Here is a 25,440-nt window from a genome sequence, read left to right as displayed (position 1 = left end):
CCGAGGTATGACTGTATGCTTAATCTCCTCCATATGCTTAGAGGTGCATGATACCTTGGATATAATTCTGACACTCCATTCTCCCCTCCCCAATGTTTTCATGCATATGGTGTTTCTGGCATTGTGCTGGTTGTATAAGCTGATGTCTCTGCCTATGAGGCCTATGGCCCCAATGTGCATGAGTGCAGTGGCTTAAAAAGGAGTGTGGACGTGGCACAGGAAGAACAGACTGTATTTTAGGGGGAGGGGGAACCCTGCAGCTGTGGAGTCTTACACCTCCCCCCAGCCAAGAGTGGTTGAATACCCTTTGGCAGAAGACCAATGTTCTTCAACCCTGGGTTGGTGGAAGTGGCTGCTTTCCCTCTGATCTATTTTGGACTCACAGCTGTCCATGGAGGCACAGGTCAAATCTGTGTCCAGGGCAGCTGTTTACCAGCTCCATCTGGTACGTAGGCTGAGACCCTATCTGCCTGTGGACTGTCTCGCCAGAGTGGTGCATGCTCTGGTTATCTCCCGCTTGGACTACTGCAATGCACTCTACGTGGGGCTACCTTTGAAGGTGACTCGGAAACTACAACTAATCCAGAACGCGGCAACTAGACTGGTGACTGGGGGCGGCCGCCGAGACCACATAACACCGGTCTTGAAAGACCTACATTGGTTCCCAGTACATTTCCAAGCACAATTCAAAGTGTTGGTGCTGACCTTTAAAGCCCTAAACGGCCTCGGTCCAGTATACCTGAAGGAGCGTCTCCACCCCCATCATTCTGCCCAGACGCTGAGGTCCAGCGCCGAGGGCCTTCTGGCGGTTCCCTCATTGCGAGAAGCAAAGCTACAGGGAACCAGGCAGAGGGCCTTCTCGGTAGTGGCGCCCGCCCTGTGGAACGCCCTTCCAGCAGATGTCAAAGCGATAAACAACTACCTGACATTCAGAAGACATCTTAAGGCAGCCCTGTTTAGGGAAGTTTTTAACGTGTGATATTTTACTGTATTTTTGGTTTTTATGGAAGCCGCCCAGAGTGGCTGGGGAGGCCCAGCCAGATGGGCGGGGTATAAATAATAAATTATTATTATTATTATTATTATTATTATTATTATTATTATTATCTAACAGGGCATCCTATCTTGATTTAAGAAGAGATCACTGCTGCTGCTTTGTCCCTTTGGCATTCTCCTGGGTGTAGCTTTAGGAAAGGTTCAGACATGTACTTCTTACATTTATATCTCACCTTTCTCCAGTGTGCTCATGGCAGCACACATGGTTCTTCCCTGTCCTTTCCCTTTTATCAGAACAATCCTGTGAAGTAGACTGGGCTGAGAGAGAGAGAGAGAGAGAGAGAGAGAGAGAGAGAGAGAGAGTGGCTCAAGGTCACCCAATGTGTTCTGGGGATGTGAAGCTGAGTCTCCCCACTTCTAGCCTGACAGCCTAACCAAGAGGCAGCAAATGTGGTACCCATTGCGGTAACTCCAGATGTTGTTGGGCTACAGCTCCAATCATCCCTAGTCATCACAGTCAACAGTAGGGGTAATGGATGTTGCAGTCCAACAGCATCTGGAGGGTACCACTTTGGTTATCCCTGACTTAACCACTACACCACACTTTCCTTTCCTCTGCTAAAACCAGTGTTGGATTACTGGCCCTGTACAGTGAACCTCCCATTCAGCAGAAGCTGTCAGCACTTTCACCAGTGAAAGAAATAGGCTGTGCTGGCATGCTGGACTGTGGAACCGGAAAGGGGGTCAAAATAGTTTTGAGAAATGTTGAAATAATTCCGTCTCAAGACCAAAACTGCCACAGTGACCTCTGTCATTTAGTTTCATGCCATTTGCACACTCCTAGATCATTTCCAAGAGTGAACAAAATATTTAGGTGACTCATTTCCCACCTGAAATAATAGGTGCATTAAGCAAAATGACACACTGCGCAGTTTGGAATGAAACAGTAGCTGGTTGTTATCTGGCAAACTTGTTTTCTCACCGTATTACTTTTCCAGTGAGGCAAAACAGAACTAAATACCGAAGTCAAACCAGGGAGCAGCAATATAAACTGCCATTCTGGCATTAATCAGCCTGCTTAATTAACCAACTGTACACAGCTCGGACAATGTATCTTTCATGCGGACAATCTGTTCCAGGGCCATATAAAGTGGATTTCCTGAAGGCTGCCCCTAAGGTTCCTGGGAGATTATTTCCATGGGCTCTGCATACAATGTGCACCTTACATTTGCAAAAGTGGTCCAAGGTGCAATGAGATAATGCTGCAGGAAGGAGAGAGCAGATCAGATGGACTGCAGCTAGACCAGGAGGGGACGAGGAAACATTTGATATTGCTGAGACACAGAATACATGCAAACACATCAGCAGGCCTAGATCTCAAACACAGTATTGTAGCAGGAACCCCCCCACCCCAATCATTCTGTTTGCATAAACTTCACACACACACACACGCGCCACATTTCTGTTATAAATTCATAGAAAATCAACCATACATCGGATTTGCACTGTTCCATTTTTTATTTTACTCCATATGACAAGAACTAACAAAGGGGGGTGACTTAGTCCTGGTCAGCCATAGTCCCTTCACTGTCTCAGCACATACACAGGAGCCCTGCCCATGCCAACCCTGATGATCCCAGACAGAAGACAATCAAAACAAAAAAAATTCCTTCCAGTAGCACCTTAAAGACCAACTAAGTCAGTTCTTGGTATGAGCTTTCGTGTGCATGCACACTTCTGTGTATCTGAAGAAGTGTGCATGCACACGAAAGCTCATACCAAGAACTGACTTAGTTGGTCTTTAAGGTGCTACTGGAAGGAATTTTTTTTGTTTTGACTATGGCAGACCAACACGGTTACCTATCTGTAAGAAGACAATCAAGATCACAAAGAACTTGCATATGGGAGTGGATTCAACATGGTCTGAAACAAAGGACACTGATCAGATCTTCCCTCAGGGGGCAGGAAACTGCCACCTCCCCTTTGTCTCCTGGAAGTTCCTGGAAGTGACTCAGGGGAAGGGGGGAAGGGAGGAACCAGCCAGGTGACAAGACACTCAGGTTACCACCAACTCCTCCCTCAGCCCCTCCTTTCTGTAATGTATGCATGATGTTTCCGGGGGTGGGCTTGATCTAGAGGAGGGGAATTTCAAAAGTTTTTATAAGACCTTGCACACCATTATTCTGGGTCTTTCCTCTCTCCTGCACGTGAGGGGAATACCCTGTTGCAACAGTTCAATAAAGGCCAAGCCTACAGGCTGCTGTTTTGCTCCAAGTTATCCTGGTTGGTGTCTTTGTTTTGTCCAAGGGAGCCCTCGGATTTTTCCTGTAACAGTATAAGTTACTGACTGGAGGGGGAAATGAATATTCATTCAGGGAACAGTGGCTGCAGAGTAAGAAGTGGATGATTGAGAGCTTCGGGAAACAAATGGGTTGCAATTCAATTTGACACTAGCATTCCGGGGACATCAAGAAAGCAGGATCTCCATCCTTGATTGACCAAGAAAACAAATTGTTAAGTGGCTATGAACTGGGTGTCAAAGCATCCAGCAGGATTTGCATGTCTGGGAATGTGCCAAGATTCGCCCTAATCTGACTTTCTAAAGTGAAAGCTGAGCTTTCGCTTTCATTTCAAAAATAATCTGTTTTGAGAGTCAAGGCCGGCCAAAGTACATTTTGTTTCACTGGTGCAAAAAGAGCACAAATATCTGAGCTGGAGGGAGTTCTTCTGCGGTCAAGGGACGGGACTTTGGAATCTTGCTCAGCTCAGGCACCAAGGCTCTGTGCCCTGGAACAGAAGAGCTCTGGTCCTCAAAGTCCCAGCCGCCTGCTGGATCCCTAACATAATATTCAGGCTTTGTTGCACATTTTATGACTAGGATCTCGTCCACACTTCCACTTATGCCATGCTTAGAAAGCTTGGATCCAAGTGGTTTATCCCTTGCACCGCTTCTTTCCGAGCTAAAACTTGTTATTTAGTGATAGATCAGAACAAGTGACAATTTGGGGGGGAAGCTTGAATTGCCGTTTTCTCTGACTGAAGGCTAGATAGCCATTTTCTCCAGGGAGGAGGCAGCGGGACAAGAGAAAGTGTGGATAAGCCCTAAGCCTGGAGTCAAGACATCTTTAACTGGAGGCAACCATAGAAGAGAGAGAGAGAAAGATGTGAGCATGCCATGGGAAAATTCTGCTTTCTTCAAAGCCCTGTCCAGATGTTCTCAGGATGCCTTGTAGAAAGGGCCATGCCTGCTCATGATTATTAGCCCAGGCCTTACCCCAGAAGTAGCCAAAAAACTGCGCTCCAGCTGTCCTTGTATTATGCTCCTAACACTCCTCACCATTAGCCATGCTGGCTGGGGCTGATGTCCCAATCTGGAGGGTCCCACATTAGCTACTCCTCCCCTACCTCATAGGCAAGAGTCTATAGCAGAACTTTCCAAACTTTTCATGTTGATGACACACTTTTTAGATATGCATCATTTCACAACACAGTAATTTAGTTTTCCTAGCAAACCAGAGATTGAACTAACCCCTTTCCAGTCCTGGAGGAGTGCAGGGAACATTCACATGACACATGCAGCCGACACACTAATGTGTCTCAACACACAGCTTGGAAAGCTCTGGCCTACAATTTGTGAGCATGTGCAGTCTGCCGGGTCTTAGGCTCTTTCAATTTTATTGAGGCGCTTCCTCTGAACATATGTACAGTGGTACCTCGGGTTAAGTACTTAATTCATTCCGGAGGTCCGTACTTAACCTGAAACTGTTCTTAACCTGAAGTACCACTTTAGCTAATGGGGCCTCTAGCTGCTGCCGCACCGCCGGAGCACGATTTCTGTTCTCAGCCTGAAGCAAAGTTCTTAACCTGAAGCACCATTTCTGGGTTAGCGGAGTATGTAACCTGAAGCGTATGTAACCTGAGGTACCACTGTATCCCACTTCCGAGTACACACATGTTCTGACAAATGTCTGAACAGTGCTGTTGACTGCTCCTGCCCTCAAATACAATCATATGCTCCTTTCTCCAGGATGTGTTGTGCACAACATTATTTTTTACACCTTTTCATAGCACTCAGTAGTTGTATATGAGGATTCTTCAAGTGCTTTGAGAGGGGGAAACAGTGTTGGTCGACCTTTGGAACTCACTGCCACCCATAATAGGATTGCCCAGTAGTGTAACTGAGTTTAAAAAAGGTTGAGACAGACTCCTGGAAAATCAGAATACCATTAAAAATATCTCAGGGACTCCATCATAATGCTTAAGCCTTCGGATACTGCTAATAAATATATAGAATCCAGAAGTCCAGTTACTCTTCTGAAAGGAACTTGCTTAGCAATCCTATGCATGTTTGCTTGGAAATAAGTCCTACAGAGTCCAGTAGAGCTTACTCTAAAGTAAGCATGCATAAATGCAAAGTCAGTGTGCAGCCTTCAGAACATATGCATAGCAATCGCTTTGACTGGCTGATCAATTGTTTTCACTGACAGCAGTTGAAACATTGCAATATTGTTCTCTCATGGGAAACATTGCTTGTGGTTACTATGAATGAGGTGGATTTATGAATTAAGGCTGACTGAGTTCCCAAGTGTGCTGAACTGACAGATGCCACTGCAAATGCCTGAAAAGCTATATCTGTATGCTGTTATATAACAGGAAAAGCTGTGAACAGTGGAAAATAATAATCCTGTAATGACTCACCAAATCTTGCCCAATTGCACATTTGGCAATTTTCTAAGGAATTAACGGGATGGGATATCATGTTTTCAAAAAGTTTTTGTTTAGTAAAAAGCTTCAAGAAGCCTGAGAAAATAGCCCAACATTCTACAAATACATTAATACCTTTTAGCAAAATGAAAGGCCTATTTGCAAAAGGTGTCAATGGAACAGCTGCCTTGGGGGCAAATGAGTGTCTCTGCTTGTCACAGTTCCAATGTGGTTTAAGATTAATAACCGGCTTCTCTCCAACCCAGCCAGGTTGCAGATCAGATATTCACCTTATAAGCACTCCTCACCTGAACCATATCTGAACTATCTGTACTTGGATCACTTGGCATAGTTCTGGCCTTGCTCTTTTAAAGAAATATATATATTGTTTCTGGATCCCAAACAGTAATGCTTCAAAAACAAATTTTGGCATGGCAGGATGGCATTTCCATCAAGCACAAGAGGTACAAAGTAATTCCAGGGATAGTTTTTCAGCTTGGCAAACTGGGGCTGCAGCTTCCTGAAAAAAAACCCAGAACCAGAGTCCACTCTTTCTCCACTCCTGACACCCGTATATAGTCATCAATCAATTAGAGGTGTGTGTTGTCTTCTCTGTCTAAAAAGAGAGATGGAAGCAGTTCCTTCCAGACTCATTAAAAATGGGAAGACAGGGAAGGAGGGAGAAGGAAAGAGAAAACTCTTCCAAATGGATTAAGAATGGCAAACCAAGTGAGGATGGAGAACTTTCTGGCCCTCCAGATGTTGCTGAACTACAACTGCCATTGTCCCTAGTCATTGGTTGTGCTTGCTGATGGGAGTTGTAGTTCAGCAACATCTGAAGGGCCAAAGGTTCCCTACACCTTAAAGAAGGTGAGAGACCTTTCTGTTGTATGTATTGACTGGATGCAAAAGAGGACATAGTTGTGTAGAGGAGGGAATTTTCAATCCTACTGCTAAAGGTACAGGAGTTCTGGTCTTTAAAAAGAATCTGGCCACCCTGAATACAAACTGCAAAGGAGGAGGATGGGGAGGAAACCAGAAGTAGTTGGCTCTGTCTATTGCTACCTCTGGTTCCACCTACAATTAGCTGTCCTGCTCCCCACTCCACGAGCTCCAACTAGCACCAGTCACTACTGGCTGAACTTTTCACAGATCCACTCAACTTACGTTTTTAATATGGCGTACTGGTTCTATGTCAATGAAATCAGATGTTGCTAGGACTTCCTTAGAGGGAAATGGGTAGCTTATTGCCGCCACCGTTATGACTCTCATGAGAACCAAGCCATTATTTTCCAGTTGCCATATGTCCTCTTTTTCCAGGACATGTCCTCTTTTTCATGGGTAGAGCAATCCATAATTGAAAGTAGAAGTCAGCAAATGTACTCTCTTTTTTGCTGTTCAAAACATGGCAACCCTACATCAGAGGACTTCCAGTCACTGTTTCAGGAGTAAAGTAACAGTATTCTCCCATGTGACCCACAAGCGAAATCAGCTCTTGGCATTGATGCAACAGAGTAAAAAGCCAGTCAGTTCTTTGTCTTTTGAGCTTTTTTCTTCTTCTTCAACATTTGAAATGCTTTGGGACCAATCTCAATAATAAATTATCCACTTTTTCCACTGTGTGTTCCAGTAATAATAGGTGCTTATTTTGCTGAATTGTTTAAAATAACTATAGCACAAGGTAGGGTTCATTTCTAAAAGCTGACGGGGCTGCTAACAAGGATACCAAGCGCTCATTATCTCTGCTGTCTAAAATGCAAGAGCTTTAAAAGCCTGCTCAGCTTCCAGGAACTTCCTGCCAAATCCAGCCTTCAGTTAATTGACCTCAGGAACTTTTTTCCAGTGGGTTATGGGGTTCATTTGGAGCAGCACACAGGACTGAAACCTAAACTGCTTGTATTAAGCTAACAAACCACATTGGGCTTGGCTGGACACATGTGAACCTGAACCTTGCCTAACCAAATATGATCAAATGGGGTTTAGCTGGTTCCAGCAGTAGAGTAGATGAATTAACATGGGCTGGATGTGATGGACATTTCTGCAGAGTCTTAAGAGCAACAGTCAGTGTTTGTGCTTATTTTCTAAAGTCACCAAGCTTTCCATTCATCTTGGCCTCCTTTAATCCACCCAGCTGCAATAAAGATGTTCTTGGTCATTTTATTAGGAACACAGGAAGTTGCCTTACAGTGAGTCAGGCCAATGGTCCATCCACCTCAGTATTGTTTACACTGACAGTGGGACTCTCCGTTTTCAGGCAAGGTGACATTCTCAGACCTACCGGGAGATGCAAGGCATCAAACCTGGGACCTTCTGCATGGAAAGCAGATGCTTTGCCACTGAGTTATGGCCCTTCGTTGCTTCAAGGACTCAACACACCTGCTAAAACTAGTTAACAATTCCACTTTTAAACTCACAAGAGTGTTTACAGCCTATCTTTCAACATGCCTGCCCATCTTTCAACATTTGCATCTTATGGGCCGTGGCCCTGAATGCAGGAGGCTGTAAGTTCAGCTGCTGGCGTCTTCAGTTAGGGCTAGGAAACGCTCCCATCAGAAACCCTAGAAAGCTCCAGCCAGTCAATGTAGACAATACTGAGCTAGATGGACCAATAGTATCACTTGGTATAAGGCAAGTCATTTCTGCCCCTAAGTTTGGCTGTAAAACTATAGGGGGGTCAGTTGGGCACAGGAAATATTTGTAGGGGGTACTTGTCAGGTGTGGAAAGGCTTAAGCCTCCTCCATGTCCACATCTTGTCAGAAGTACAACTGGATCCATTGTTTTCACTCTGCTCCCCTGCAGTACTTAAATCGTCTTCGGCTTTTGGTATCAGATCTGCACTTTAAAAATAAAATAAAATTCAGCAGCACTCTAACAGGAAGCGTTGTGGCTGCAAGGCAGCAGCCAGCACCTCTTGTAAGTTGCTAGGCTATTGCTTGGGAGACCAGGTGGTTGAAATCTCTCTTGGATCCAGTGGCTCAATTGTAACAGTAAACACAGAGACACAAATCCAAGCTGGTCCCTAGAGATTGCAATAATGCTTCCACCCACATACTAGTTAACCACTAAACCTCGGCCATTGCCATTGAATCTGCCTCTGTCCACAGCCATGTGACATCCTAGTGGTGCTACAACCACAACTCACTCTCCTGGATGTGCCTACCTGGATGTGGTAGACTCCCCCCACCCCACTGGAGTCAGAGAGGTGCCATCTTATATTTCCAAAAAATACAATTCCTGGTGTCAGTTAGAGGTGAGTGACTGGCTGCTGCACTGCTGGAATGGAGGAACTAAATCAAGTGGTGGCAGTGAGGGCCACTAGTGAGGCAAGGTGAAGCAGGTGGCAGGATCCACAGGGGCAGCAGATCTGACATCCAAGGAATGTATCCCTCACTGCAGCATTCTCCTTGGAAGGCAATCTGCCTCCTCCTCAGCAACACCCCCCATTCCACTTCTACAGTGTCTGCTTGATAAATAGGAAGCACTGCGAGTCTCTCCCTCTCCTGCTCCTGATGTAGATCTTTATTGCCCCCTTGTTCCTGATGTAGCTCTTCAGTCACCCCTTCTTCTCTGGCTGGGGGAGGCACCATTTTGTGGTTCGCCTCAGGTGCCAAGATGTCTTTGACTATCCCTGGTGGCCCTACAGTAAATGCCTGTTCTGGAGGCCCTTGCCTGGACACATGTGCCCTGTATGCTGTCCAAGGATGCTGGGCCTGACAAAAGCATTGTATTTATTTATAAGAGTTATTTATATCCCTCTTTTCAGCTCTCTGAAGGGCCTCCATGACTGCTTCCATTGCCCACTGGATCACTCATCGCATCCCAGCTTATCCCACTTAGCTAAGGAAGCCAGGAGTTATTCTCTGACTCATCTCATCATAGTTTCCTCATGGTTTTGTAGTAAGCCAGGAACAAAGGGTGTATAGCCGCTGGGCTTAGGGAAGCAGTTATACTGAAGTGAGGAGCTCAAATGTACATTGTCCTGACTTGGCTTAACTGCTGATGGTCAAATTTGAGAAGCTCTAATTCTAAATAATTCACATACTTTTTCTTGACTTGGCTTGACTTCTGATGGTCAAATTTGAGAAGTTCTCATTCTAAATAATTCACATCTTTCTACCGATGCCAAAACCCATAGTGAAAACATATTAAGAGTATGGCTAGTAAATGTTTCCAGGAGAAAGTTTCCATCGGCTTTTGATGCAGATGTAATAAAGTTTAGATCCACTCCATCCATGCAAAACCAAATAGATGTAGATATACCTAATGCAGTGCCTTTGATAGCATGACCGAGCTGAAAAAGAAACTGTCTGTTTGTCCAAGAAAATATAATGTTTCTTGTCACGATACCAAGCCCTGGTAAATAGGTCAAAACACACATTGATGATTTCACATCTATGATGTGCTAAACAATCTCAGGCTATATGATCTTTGGCAAAATGAATGCCATGAAGACCTGCCAAACTAAAATAAATGAATTAAATTTTAAAATCTTGAAACAAAAAGCTTTTTTTAATATATATATTTTTAAAAACAGTCTGGCAAAAAACCAAGACTAAAAAGAACAGACCATGTACCCTATTAAGGAATGTGGGAATTATAAAAACAGAAGAAGACAGATCAAAAACACATTTGGTTTTTGCATCATGGAAAAATGATTTCACTCGGCATTTTGCCCTGTGTGTGAGTGTGTGTGTTTTAAATCTTGTGCTTTGTTGGAAAAGCACAGACATTATATGAATCATGGACCCATCTGCAGGGGTTCTGGACTGTTGAAGGACACAAAAGGATGGAGACCTCAAAGAAACATCAAAGGAGTTACAATTTAAACTAATCAACAGAAACTAGTAGTCCTGGAGAGGGTGGAAGACACAGGCAGAGGAAACATAGGAAAATGACAGGCATATTCCCCCTTCCCCAGAAGATGAGTCCATTTATTTGTTTTTGTGTCCATAGAGAGGTATGTTTGTGTGATTTCCCCACAAACCAACACAACAGCGCAAAATTCAGACTCAGCAACTCATCAGAGTCATTGTGTTTGTTTACCTGTGTCCTTGGTTACCAGATGCCAGGCTGTACTCTCACTGCTATGGCAGGAATGATGATTCATGAAACGGTTAATTTCCCCATTCAGAGCATGAGCCTGGGTCTAATACAGAACATGCAAACAAACCACCCCAAATTCTATGCTGGGTTACACCATACACAACACAGGAAGCAGCAACAGATCTTTGAGCCATCCTGTGTTACTGTAACTGTAATCATTCAATGCGTTTCTCATTCATCAGCCAGCAACCCTGTCAGAGAGGGTAAAGTTACTCCCACTTGACAGATACAGTTGACTGTGCAGTATGTTCTGTTTTGTTTTTAGTTCTGGGGCTTTTAAAATAGTTGAATGGAGAGGGTCTTCTGAATCAGAAAGATAACAGAAACCTGACTGTTGCTATTTTGGAGGCAGGTTCAGTCACATATGGGCAAATTCAGCTTGCGTAGAGATAGATCTTGCACAACAAACCCACTTCCCCAAAAGACCCACAGCTGTTCTGTGAGAAACAAAGTGTTTCTCTTATTGCATTAATATCCCACCTTTTCCTCCAAGGATATAATGGACTGACTGGGTGCACAGGAATGGTGGGAGGCACCATCCAGGGAACCCCCATGGGAACCCCCAGGGGAAGAAGGCACAGAGCCAGGGGATTGGTGGTGGGACAGCAATGAGTGGACAGAGGGAAAAGACTGGGAGGAGGAGGTGTTGGAAGCTGAAGAGGTAACAGGGTTTAGTGAGCAGGAAGAGTCTGTGGCAGGGAGCAGTCCAAAATCAGAGGCAGAAGCAGAGGCTGGACAGGAGTGTGGCCAAGAGGCAAACTGCTGAAGAAGCCAGGGAGTCTCCCCCTCCTGCTGTGACCAGCTCGCCTCCCCCCTGGTCTCCCAGAACACAAAGATTAGTGAAGAGGGCAGAGCAAAGAAAGACAAGATGGAGTTAGTAGTAGTAGTAATATTTATACCCCGCCTATCTGGCTGGGTTTCCCCAGCCACTCTGGGCAGCTCCCAACAGAATATTAAAAACACAATAAAACATCAAACGTTAAAAGCTTCCCTAAACAGGGCTGCCTTCAGATGTCTTCTAAAAGTCTGGTAGTTTTTTATTTCCTTGACATCTGATGGGAGGAAGTTCCACAGGGCAGGTGCCACTACCGTGAAGGCCCTCTGCCTGGTTCCCTGGTTCCTGCTTGGGAAGGATCTGGGGAGGAAAAGACTTAGGGAACTGTGGGAAGGTGGGAACCTTCACTCTTCTCAACTGCCTCACTGAGGCAAGGTCTACTGAAAAGAGTTGCTGTACTCATTCAACCTGAACTTCCCTTGTAAGTTTGTGACTGCCATTTGCTCCTCTGGGGAAAATGAAGCACTGCAACTTTTGATTCATTTGATAGGGATAAAGCAGATTTGGAGTGAAGGTAACATTGGTTCAAGGGCCTGCAGGTTGCAAAATTAGAATGTGAATGAGATGAGATGTCTTGAAAATGCAATATAGTTTTTAAACTGGAACACCCTATGCATGGGATCTCAGAACAAAAAGCTACAGCAAAAAGGCAGAAAGGAGACCAAGGGTGCAGAACAGGCACTTCCTAATCTGACCATCACTGCTGCCAGGGGTGCGCTATCAACAGAATGGGAAGTAATCAGACCATTTAAGATAGCAGTTGAACATAAAAGTTGTTACTCTGTGAGCAGAGTGAGACTAAAATGTGTTGAACTCGTTTAACACTTGCAGTATGTCTATTCTTAATGCATGAAGTTTCTGTAGTGTTCTGGGTAGGGTGGATTTGTGCATTCTCCCTCAAACAGACTTTCAGACTGATTTTTTATATATATATATATATATTCTTCTGAGCCCAGTCCAAATGTTAGTCATCGCCATCTGATTATCCACATGTGCTTTGCATTAAACAGCCTGTGTCAGAAAATCTGCAGGGCAGATGTTAAACGGAGGATTTGTTTTATGTTTACAGGTACGAAGATGGATTAAGAGCCCTATGGTGAGCATGGAAAAACATCAGGCCAGCAGCCTCAAATACCCGGGGTCCACTGTGATGCATATACCTCAAGGGGAGCCTGACATTGAGGCTCCGTTATGTCAGATGTGCTTCAGTGATCACGCTTTTCCAAGAGGGATTGTCCCACAGGACACAGAATCGTGTTCCTGGGAAGACCACAGAAGCTGCAAAGTAAGCAAGATTCTTCCTCACTTCTCACGCCACGTGCAGTTCTCCACTAAGATAAGAACATACTACACCTAGCTTTCTATGGGGAAAGGGCTGCAATTCATACATTCAGGGGTCAAATGGGGTTCCATCTAAAGTGGTATAAGCTAGAGGAGATGTGAGCTAAAAGCCCCATCTAGCTTGCTTTTGTGCACGTGTTGACTTTGCACAGAGGCAGGGGGCTGTATCCAATGGTTAGGTGAGTGGAAAAGAGCTAGTGCAACCCATCTTGCCCTTCCCTCCTCCCTCCTTTGTATCACCCCTGATTTGATTCAAGGGGGTTGGGAGCCCACCTGAACAGTGGAGGCTGTGCCCTGTGGAGCTGCAGTCCCAAGGACGAAATCCCTTGGAATCAGGCCAAGGGATCTTGCTCCAGTAGCAGCTCCACTTCTGCAAGATCCCTCCGCTCAACGTTTGACAGTTCCCTCTTTCCACTAAAAACCCATGTGATAGAGCCCTCACTGTTTGGAGCCTCCCTCTGGTCCTCTGGGGAGGGTTTTTGGGGGGAGGCTTGGGTCTTCAGGAGAATGACGAACAGGAAGATTGGTTGAGCAAGTTGCCTTCCATCTGCACAATGTAAGAACCTAAGGGCCCTACTGAGTCAGGTCAACTGGAAATCCACAAGCAGGACCTGAGTGGTCCAGAGCTCTCCTTACTTATGACTTTCAGCAACTAGTATACAGAGGCATACGACTTGAGAGTGGAGGGAGAACACCATGACTAGTAGCTATTGATATCCATATCTCTTCCATGGATTTGTCTAATAAGAACATTGGCTATACAACCCATGCTGCCGAGCTCCTTGCAATGCCCCCTGTATCACCATCCATTATCGAAATAGTAAGTGTAGAACACTCTCCATTTGTTGGATTAGTTTGGAAGGGGTCATACTTCAGTGGTAGAGTACTTATCTGTCATAGAGAAGACCTTGTGTTTAATCCCTAGCATCAGTAGCAGCCAGTGCAGTGGAGCCGAGCCCTCTTGAAGCCAACGTCCGTACAGCTTAGCTGGATTGGGCAGGGCAGTGGTAAGGTCAGGGCTCATCTGACACAGCAGTGGCATTGTCCTTGGCTGATGTGATGTGGTGTCTGAGGTCCAGGAGAGCTGCTGCCAGGCAGAGTAGACAATACTGATCTGGATCAACAAATATTATGACCTGGTTTAAGGCAGCTTCCAATATTTCTAATGGAGAGAACTGAAGACACCCATCACCCACTCTTATTTTGTTGCTTCCACGGGGTCATTTTCCTGGCAATTTTGTAGTATGTCATGGGGCCTTATGGCAATCCTCCATCATATACAGTTGTGCCCCCTGTGTTTGGCAGAGCCAGCCAAATGGTTTCCATCATAAAACTGGTCTAAATATTCAGAAAAAGCATATGGCGCAGGCAGCCCTCGCAGCACCATTAATTGTTAACACTGACTTGGTGAACTGACTGGGAGTGCTTGATTGATAGTAAAGTCCTGCTGGAGGCCACTGGAAGACCCACTTTCCCATGTGCTTATTTATTATATTTATATATTGCCTTTCCTCCAAGGAGCAAAAGGCAATGTACATAGTGACAGACATACCCCATTTATCCTCACAACCACCCAGGAAGAAAGGAAGGAAGGAAGGTTAGGATGAGAGAGAGTGGACTGGCCCAACTTTGCCCAGTCAGTTTCATAGCTGAGTGGGAATTTGAACCTAGCTCTCAGCAGTCTTAGTCCAACATTCTAACCGCAGCACCACATAAATGGCTCTGAGGGTTTTTTTAAAAGGAAATGTGGCATTCAGTATAATAACCTTAACAAATCCCTGTTTAATAAGAAGCTAGCAGGCAATATGCTGCAGCAGAAGAAGCCCCAGCAAAAAGAAGATTCCAATACAGCAAACCTAGCCAGATTATTAAAATTGCATCTGCTTCTGCACTGTGGATTTTGGCAGCCAAACAAATCCAGGTTTCTCAGAAAGCAAAACTCACATTGTGGACCATTCAAGCCACGGAAGGGTTACCAATCTCCTGGTTTTGTTATGATAGGAGTTTTTAAAAAGGTACTTGAAAACAGTAATAGCTCCACATTAGAAAAAGGAACAGCAATAGGTGAATAAAAATGTTGGTCATAATAATAAAAAAATCTAATTATTCTTCAGAAGCTGAGTTCCAGTGATGACTTTCCCCTAAAATATGAAGTTTGGACCAAATAATTAAAGAAAAGACCCTTGTGTAAATTATTATGCTAGCTCTAAGACTCAGGCATGTCGGAGCCTGCTGCACAAAAAAGGCCTCAATAGCTGATTTCCATTACATTTGCACATTCATATGGAAAAGATTTAGCTGAATGGAGATTTTCTTCACCCCTCTTTCCTTTTGCTAAAGGCAGCATAGAGATGTAGAGATGTTTCCTCAGCAGGAAAAAAGCACAAAGAGGAGATGCTATTCCACAATCTTGACACAGTTTGAAAAGGTCACTTAAAAGCGCACCATGCGCACATAGCAGGATATGCACATAGGACAACCCAGAGGATTTGCTTATGAAAGATTAGCAGGCAGGGAGCCTTTGACACCCAAGGACTAGTATTTCAACGTTAAGGATTTGCACACTCATCCAGAGGCATGCCAGCTGCTGCCATCGAAGCACAATCCTGCACCAAAGCGGCAAGTGCAGACTCAAGAAAAGCAAGCATGTCAGTGCAACTAATGTCCTGGCTCTTCTGTACCAAATGGGCACCTTTCAGGGAGGGAGGGAGGGATGGCACTGATCACCCAAACCACAGTGTGTGTGAAAGGGCAAGGGAAAGGCACAACTGGATGGGAAAGTTAAACAATCAGCCGTGCCCATATGTTTGGAAAATCACACACACTATCCAGTGGTGTAGGACTGCATTATGGGGAAAGTGGCTTCTGGGTCTGTTTGTGAGGAGGGCCTCCCTGAGATCTGCTGTGCTGGCAAATCCATTCTTGAGAAGTGGGGGACATGAAAGATGGCTGTATGAGAGCATTAACAGAGCATTCAGTGAGGGCCCTGTAGGATTGGTCCACTGTCGTTTTCATCACTTACTATGAATATTGGCATGGAATATTGTCCATGTAAGTGTACGCTAAGTGTGTGTTAAATTGTCCTGAGGTTCCTTGTAAGTAGGGTTGCCATGTGTCCTCTTTTTCCAGGGCACACCCTCTTTTTCAGGGGTAAAATTTGAGACAAATTGCGTTTATTTGCTATGAATGGCTGTCATAGCATCCTCTTTTTTGCTCTTCAAAATATGGCAACCTTACTTGTAAGACAGAGTATAAATTCGAAATAAATGCAAGTGTTGGGGCTGTGTTTGAATAGGCAGCATTGCAGGGATCAAACTTGCAGCTTCAATGACTCTGATCTCTTGCCATCGGCTACAGAACAATTGTGTTTCAAGTCCAGCCCATCTGGAGTGCATTGTTGGACAGGAAGGGTCACAAGACCAGGATTTCTGGCACAGATAATTCACCTCCCTGAATTAAAACCGTTTTCCCTTCTCTGATACATCATCCTTGCTTTTGCTCTCATGTGCTGTTTTTAACCCTCAAGCGCTGAACTGGATATGTGGGAGGTGCTCAAACAGACACACCTCTGACTAGGTTAAAAGGATTGTGATTTTTTTTCTATTTTATTCCATGTGAACATTGCCAATTAAAGCATGTGCTGCCTCACTCGATGCTTGTAACCTTAACTTTCAAAACAAAGCCAAGCACACATTACATAACAAGGGCAACTGAAAATAACCTAGCTTTAAAAAAGCTGGCACAACAAGTTTGAATACCAGTTTTGCTTTTAGATGAATATTCCCTCCTCCCCCCCCCTCAAAACTGGCTGTGCAACTCTTGGATTAACATGGAAAACACATAAGCCCTTCAATAAGTTTTTCTCTGGCATAGTTGTGCTGTATTGATTTATTGATTTGCTTTGTCGCCCACCACAGAAATATTAGTAAAAGCAGAGCAGTTTTAAATGATGCTGGCAGGAGAAAAAAGAAAATCAAGTGTGTTGTGTTTTAGTTCTGTTTTTAGATTAATTGACCTAAAGACTTCAAAAATAATGAATTCCAAATATTTTTCTGATACATCAAACATTTCTCTTACCCAATAAACAAGATAAATCTGTTATCGTCTGTCAAAAAGACTCTAATAGTACAACCCTGTTCATGTTTGCTAGAAAGTAAGTCCCACTATGTTCATTTGTTCCCTAGTAAGGATGATTAGGATTGCAACTTTAATTGGTGCAACTTACTAACACCTGTAAGGTGCAGCAGCAGCAGTGCCCTCTCAGTGGCAGTGCTGCCAATATTGGGACAGAGATGTGGGAGGTAAGGCCAAAAATGCCATGTTAGGTGATCTTGCTAATGCCCTCACCCCTTCCCTGCCCCAGTGACTGTAGCATGACTGCTGTGGAAAGGGTATCACTGCTGCTCCAACCCTCTACTCATGTGCCACTGTTTGGTAAGGTGTCATTTAAAAGCAGCATTCGTAAGTACCCAATCATATTTTTGGACGTAGCCCAAAGTTGCCTATAGATGAATGTTGGACCAAATGCTTCCTTGTTGCCCCAGATCTGTCAGCTATGTGGTCCAAAGCTATCTGTGGTGTCTCAGGCTGGGGCTTCCGAAAAGTTGAGCCTATGTCTGTTGGGCAACTCAGTCACTTTCAAGAGAAACACAGGCCTCTTGTGGGTCCAATAGAGACTGACATAGCTGATGACCTTACATACAAACATCATTTCAGGTACTGAGGGGTGGGGACTGGACATGCAGCCTGCCCTGCACCTCCCAAGCTAGACATGGGGCCCGCAGGAGCAGTAGTGGATGACGTGGCATGGAGACACTTCTCACCTAGCCCTCATTTGGTTCCATCACTGCTGCCAACCCAGAGGCAGAGGGGAAGGGGGGAGGCAGTGGTGCAGGTGGTGTGGTGCTAATGCAGGGGTCAACAACCCTTTTCAGCCGTGGGCTGGTCCACCATCCCTCAGACCATGTGGTGGGCCAGACTATATTTGGGGGGGGGGATGAACTAATTCCTGTGCCCCACAAATAACCCAGAGATGCATTTTAATTAAAAGCACACATTCTACTCATGTAAAAACATTCTGATTCCTGGACCATCCGTGGGTTGGATTGAGAAGGCGACTGGGCCGCATCTGGCCCACGGGCCTTAGGTTGCCTACCCCTGTGCTAATGCACTGGCAGACCAGAGCAGCACATCCCTTTTTGCTGCCTGAGGTGACATGAGGCACCATGCTTGCTACTGCTATTCCACCAAAGCCTTGCTTACTGGGGTCGACCAGCAGTGGCAGCTTCCAATTAGACCTCATATTAGTTCTGAGAGATCTAGCCAGAAGCTGCCACTTTTCCTCACTTTTCCAGCAGTGGCAGGGGCGGGTGGGGCACCTGTGGGGATACTTCCCTATGCCTGAGGTGTCTGCCTCACTCTGCCTCATGGGTAGGCCAGATGCAATACTGGATTGGCTCTGCTGGTGTGCATTTGCAGCATGCCAGCCTCACCTCTCCCCCTCCGAGCAGAGGCCAGGCGAGCAGGCAGCAGTGCCCCACACCAGTATCTGCTGCTGTGCAGGAGCAGTGAATGATACTGGCCCTTCAACCAACATTGAAGTAAGCTCCAAGTGCCCATCTGATCAGCTTCTGTATCAGGAATGGAGGAGATGGCATCTTGCCCTTTGCTTCAGGCACCAAGAGATCTTGAACTGGCCCTGCATACAGATGCCTGTAACTGTGACCTGATTGCCCTTTTGTGAGGTTGAAAAGCTGCTTCAGGCAGAGGTCACTGAGAGTGAGGGAGGAGTTGTGAGGCCATCCACTGTTTTTCCTGCTCTCAGTTGTCCCCTCTCAAAGTGGCTCTAAGAAAGGTTAAGGGGGGGCTGCACTATGTAAGCATTCACATGAAATTGCACAGTGGATGGACAGATGTAGCTCAGAAGTACGAAAGCAGCAGCTTCTGAAGCCATCTTCTGATCTTTGTCCACTTTATCTTCATACGGTTGGCATGACGAGTGACCTAGTAGAGCGTATGGAGGCACTCACTAATAAAATTTTTGACTATACACATGTCATCCAGTCTTAAAACCAAAAAGCAGTTTTTAAAAATAACTAAATCTGCATTTGGGAGCAATTAGAGCATGGGTATTTCAGCATCCCTCATTTTAAAATCCAACAGCAGCTGGTTTGCAAACCAAAATCATCCCTCAAATTGTGAGCCAAAATTCTGAAATGGAAGCCATAGCTTTGGCCCATTTCCTAAACAGTCACTTCTCAATGACTAGGTTGACTGGCAATATAAATATTGTATTACAGTGGTACCTCAGGTTAAGAACTTAATTCGTTCCGGAGGTCCGTTCTTAACCTGAAACTGTTAGCTAATGGGGCCTCCTGCTGCCGCCACGCCACTGCCACGTGATTTCTGTTCTCTTCCTGAAGCAAAGTTCTTAACCCGAGGTACTATTTCTGGGTTAGCAGACTCTGTGACCTGAAGCGTCTGTAACCCGAGGTACCACTGTACTGTGATTTCAATGGAATCTACTGATACAGACGGCAATCTAATATCACTACTCTGTAGTAGCTTGTTGGATTTGAGTGACTCTTCCAGAATAAGAGCCTGTTTACAAAAATAAAGAAATGTCCTGGCACATTATTTGATTTGATCAAATACGGATCAAATATTCATACCTTTCAAGCAGTGATTCAGAGGCTGAAATGCAAAGAGGCATTCTCTGATATCTTAGTCCTGGCCCATGAGGTTCTGAAAAACTAAGAATCAGCATTTTAAATTTAACCCAGAGGCCCAATGCCCAGCTGGCACAAGAACAACTGAATATGCTCTTGGCTGCTAATGTGGCAACCTGCGTTAGTTGCAACATGTGATTCATCTTCAAGGGCCGCCCCATGCAGAATGCATGACAGTAGTCAGTCCTTGGTGTAACAAAGCGCACAGATAATGTTGAAAGGTCTTGGCTATCCAGAAAGTGACATATCTGAGATATCAGATATAATTGATTTTTAAAACTAGTTTTTGGCCATTGCTTCTCCAAAATCATCAGTGGATCCATTAGGCTGCCCAAGCTAAGTACCTACTTGGACAGAGCAGCAAATACAGTACAGAGATAGCAGGTATATTACTATACCCAGTCTTTCTGCCATTCTAGTGCCTTATCATTCTTAAGAAGAAGATAAGGAGTTTTTATTGCAAAACCTGAGTAGTTTGGAGAGAGGATCTTCTGTGAGAGCAGGATGTTTGTTCTGATTATTAAATTGAAATACCGTATCTGCTTCCATGATTTCGTAATGGTTTGATATAGGGTTATTACGAAAGTTATTTAGATGCATCAGAAGAACTGAGCACAAAGTTTTAAAATGAGGCATGGGCAAGGAGAGCCAGCAAATGGGCAGGCTAAAATTATATGTAATTCCAATGAACACCATCAAACTGTGCGGCACACAGCTGGTGCTCCTCCTCTTTCCCCCTCTCCTCCCCTTCCCCAATTCTTGATGACAGAACAAATGTCAGTCCAAGGAAAGCTGGCAAATCTTTAGTATGACTCAGATCTGAGACATGATAGGTCAGGCGCCTGCTATGCAAAATCAGCTATGCTGATAAGCAGTGACTGCACTCAAGTATTATTAAATCCCACTTGAATCTGTTCAAGGGTTCTGAGGCATCATAGACAAAAGCAAATACCACTGGTATGGGTTGGATTGCTGCCTCTTCCCAAGTGGAAAAGTAAAGAGGGCAGCACTAATCTGGAAAGGCAAATTTAAGCACATGGGAATTAAGGGAAGTCCATTCCTAAACCCTGAATCTGTATTCTCTGATATCTATGTATGGGGCCCTCAATGAGTGATTGTTTAATATTCCGAGGATGGTACATAGCGTTAGTCATAGTAAAAGCAGACCCATTGAAATCAATGGAGTTGGGCAAGGGCATTAATATCAGTGGGTCTTCTCTGTGTGAGGCTTAGCTGGGCATCACCCATGCCTTTTATTGTGGGTTAATCACATCAGAACAACACACACACACACACAGAGTGTTTGAAACTAATGAAGGAGAAAGCTTCTAATTAAAGTAACAATGGACCTTTGCTGATTTGGATTTACATCTAGCTAAATATTATAATGAAAGTTGTTGGCCATCAGGACAGGAACTAAGAGATAGTACAGTGGTACCTCAGGTTAAGTACTTAATTCGTTCCGGAGGTCCGTTCTTAACCTGAAACTGTTCTTAACCTGAAGAACCACTTTAGCTAACGGGGCCTCCTGCTGCCACCGCGCCGCTGGAGCACGATTTCTGTTCTCATCCTGAAGCAAAGTTCTTAACCGGAGGTACTATTTCTGAGTTAGCGGAGTCTGTAACCTGAAGCACATGTAACCTGAAGCGTCTGTAACCCGAGGTACCACTGTATAGCACTATTGTTTCTATTGCCTATGTGTGACTCAAACGTCAATTCCTGACCAGGGTCTCAGGAGAAGGGGGGTGGCATTCTTCAGCTGCTGCTTTTCTCCAACAGCAACAGATCTATCCAAGAAACCCCGTGTTTGTGACACACAGGGGCATAGGAAAGGGGGCAGTCTGGGCAGACCATCCCAGGTGCCCTCACTGAGGGGGGTGACATTAGGCACGCCGCCCACCCGTGACTCCCAAGCCTATCCCAAGCCGTTGGGGTAAGGTAGGAGCTGCGCCGCTTTGCTGGCGGCATTCCCCCCTCCCCCCTTTGTTTTGACAGCTTGGGGGAGGCTTGGGAGTCGCAGGCGGGTGGCGCGCCGAATGTCCACCATGGGTGGCTTGCTCTATGCCCAGCTGCAGGGCCCGCACGCTGCTCTGGGCACCTGAGCGGCTATCCCGTGCCTGGCAGGGCACCCTCCCCACCATGCCCCCCTCGAGAGAGCGCCAGCCCTGGGCAGCGCGGGCATATGCTCTGCCACTGGTGACACATTCATGATCTGAAAAGCCAGGTCTGTGTTATGCTCAACACACAGCAATTTAAATGACCCTTCTCTGTTCACAAAATTGTGCCCTTGGCCAGGTTCTTAATTATTTAATTATTAAGCATGAACAAAAGAAACATGTTAGGAAGCATTAGTTTGAACAAGGGAGTGCATTTCATGTGCCTCTTATTGTATCAGAAATGTGTTTCTGAGTTGCACAAGGCAATTCTTTTTGACATTTAATGTCAAAATGTCAACATGCCAAAGTTACATGAGATTGTGATCTGTTTTCTGTCGAGAGGTTTTCAGAAATGAAGAGTCACTGGTATGGCATTCTAGTTAAGTTGTGCAAGGGCTGGAAGGGTGCAACACTGAATTCCACTCCATGACATTTCACATGCTGCTGAGGATCAATTTGAGCTGATCAGCATATTATAGGACCAGTCATTGCAGAGTAAATAAATACAGAATGCAGACAAGAACTTTTGGTAGTGTGTAACAAAGTCCCAGGGCCCTCAGGCAATGATTCTTGGACCTTGGTGTAAGAATAAGCATCCTAGAAGTGTCCCTGCATTCATCTGTGGAATTCTGGAGGCTGTAAGGAGTTATAACCATACTAGTACTATTACAGATTTGGGATACTAGAGTTTGGGGGTACAAAAGCGCCCATAATTCTAAAAAGTTAGTGAATGTTAGAAATTACTGGATGCTATAAATTACTAAATGCTTGGGGGTCTTCCGGGGGGGGAGGGGGGAGAGACAGCTTAGCAGTGTAAAAACGCAGGCTAAGCTTGTTTTTCAGGGTATAGCCTGGGTTGTCATTAAGCATGACAAAGGTGTTGATAGCCATCAAATGATGATGTAATGTGAATGTCACACATAAAAAATGCGGTCCTTCTAAAAAGAGAGAGAGAGGTCTGGAGAAGCGGGGCAAGCAGAAGGGGTGTGTGTGTTGCATTTTGGCAAGGTGTTCTGGGAGGAAGGAGGGGAACAAAAGAGAGAACTCCATGCAGTGCTGACTGAAGGATGCTGCAAAGAGAGAGCAGGGACCAAGACTGGCTGTTTCTTTGGACCCAAGCTTGCTGAAGCTATGAAAGGAGTAATAGGGATACTCTTGGGGTGTAATGTTGTGCACCCCCTCCACTGAAGGTTTTAGGTGTAGATATGTGTAAAATAAACCATATTTCTTAAAAACACTACTTTCCACTGTGCCTCGGTTTTCCCAGCAGAAACACAACCCTGGGTGAGCACCTGGAACCCCCTGGAATCTTGCTACTACTTCACAGGTATTATTGTGGCCTGCAACAATACAGAACATCATTTACAGAAGCCAAATATCCTAAGCCTAACAGAAAGATTGTTCAAAAGCTTTTCATGGCCGCTGCATGCTTACATCTCATTAGCCAGAGAAATGTTGAACAATGCAACTCTGCAAATATATGGCTAGAATAAGGGTCCGCATTGTTCTTCTGACTCATGAGATGTAGATTCTCATAACTCCATTCAAACATTTTCGCACTCCTGGATTTTTCTAAGACTAAAGTGTTACGTTTTGGGAAGGCAACTGACAATGGAGGACTTCTATGTAATATGGTGGAAAACTGAGTGATATCATGCCGCCAATCATTAAGTACTTCTGTCACTCATCAAGCACTATGCAAATTGTGGAGTGATGCTAAAGCTAGCCCAAGGCCATCAGAGAGCCTGCTGAAAACAAGGTGTGTGCTACTCAACTGGCAGAAAGGGAGGCCTACCAGCAGGGCAGCACTTTCATTTCTGGACCCCACCCCCAGTACACCTGCAGAACACTCTGCAGCAGAATGCTCTCTGGTGGGGTTCCAAAATGGGGTACGTTGGGGCAGCTAAGGCTTTGCAGGATCCAAAGTCCCCTTATTTCTTTGACTCCTGTCCAAAGTAGTTCCTAAATTATGTCAGCCCTGGAGTGGTGCAGTCAGCACACAGCTTCGTCTGTATGGGCTTAATTGGGCTTAGAGAGACCTGTAGCTCAGAATGAACTTTGAATGTGACCTTAACTTTTTCAGCCCTAGCAAGTAACTTTTAGAAACTTTTCCACAGGTTTGATTAGCACATGCAACAACTGTGCAAAAGCTCCTGTGCTGTTTTATCTGTACACCTGCCTGAGGCCAGCTGCCTATACACTTTCATGGACATTGTCCTTTTCAAATGGAAGTCACTTAACTCAAGGAAGTTATCTTAGTGGAAAATCCCAGTGCATGTGAACTCGCTAAGGAGACTCCCACTTTGCAATAGTCTCATCTTTGCCAGGATTTTTGAAAAGATAACATAGTTTACCCATCAGTGATTGCCCCACTGTACTCAAAATAAAATGTCTGGGCAAATAAAAACATCTTAACGTGTTGCCAAAAAGAGTCCCGTGTCAGCACCAGTCTTTTACCTTTGGGAAGTCATTCCAAAACTGGGCAACAATCACTGCAAATGCCCTCAGTGAATCCATAAAACATATTTTCTACAGATGGAACTCAGAGAATGGCTCATCAGATGACCTAAATGCAAACATTATGTTCAAACAATCTGAACAGTTAGCTTTATGATAGTACTCAGGGAGTGAGTAAAGACTTATCTATACAATAACTAGTGCTGACTCAATATGATAGGTCATTTCAACTCATTCAGAGACTCCATAACCAGTATTACTTGGTCACTAAGAACATCAAGAGAGCCCTGCTGGACCAGGCCAAACACCCATCTAGACCATCATCCTGTGCTGACAGTAGCCAACCAGATGTAGCTCAATTGGTTACAGCTTGGTGCTGATAACACTACATTTTGCAGGTTCGATCCCCATATGGGACAGCTGCATATTCCTACACTGCAAGGGGTTGAATTAGATCAGAGCTTTCAAAATCCTCAGGGTCCAATCCAACTCTACAATTCTATGATTCTAGCCTATGGGAAGGCTGCAGGCTGGATCTGAATACAATAGCATTTTCCCCACCTATGATTCCCAGCGACTGACATTCAGAAGCATGCTACTTAACCAAGCAGAAATCCCTACAAAAAGCATTTCCCCCTCCAGTCAGGGCCCAGGGCTTGTATCTACATGGTTGACCAAAAATTGTCCTTCAGATGTTCATTCCTCAGTCTGTAGTGTAGAGGTGGGGAACCTGTGGCCTTCCCGTTGTTGCTAGACTCCTAATTTCCATCAGTCCCAGCCTGCATGGGAGCTGGAGCCAAACAACATCCAAAGAGCCACAGGATCCCCATTTCACAACAACAACAACAACAACAACAACAACAACAACAACAACAACAACAACCTCTTCCATCTATTAAGGATGCATGTTTGGAAGCAGGACTGAAAATGTTCCTGGCAGCATCTGATGCTGATGACTAAACATGTTGACATCCCTGAATAGGCTGCAGCCATGTAGAAATGTGGTGCTGGCTTCTAATAATATGAGGGTGGGTTTTTTCTTTCCCTGAGAAAGTACCACTATGGTCACACACAATGCAGGTAGAGTAAAATCAGGTTTTGGTAGACATGCTGTGGAAA

The 25,440-nt window shown here is 44.9% G+C and overlaps 1 protein-coding gene across 1 annotated transcript in view; it reads left to right on the top strand.

Moving 5' to 3' along the window:
• The window catches only part of SGK1 (serum/glucocorticoid regulated kinase 1), a 74,021-nt gene that overhangs the window by 21,051 nt on the left and 27,530 nt on the right, over positions 1–25,440 (top strand). The window contains exon 2 of the mRNA XM_081855334.1: positions 12,709–12,924. Within this exon, the coding sequence (XP_081711460.1) occupies positions 12,709–12,924 (216 nt within the window). The remainder of the gene's footprint in view (positions 1–12,708; positions 12,925–25,440) is intronic.

This window comes from Podarcis erhardii, assembly GCF_964252035.2.
Source record: "Podarcis erhardii genome assembly, chromosome: 3".
Lineage (NCBI taxonomy): Eukaryota > Metazoa > Chordata > Lepidosauria > Squamata > Lacertidae > Podarcis > Podarcis erhardii.
The sequence above is the reverse complement of the archived record's forward strand: the minus strand, read 5'-3'. Positions and strand labels throughout refer to the sequence as shown.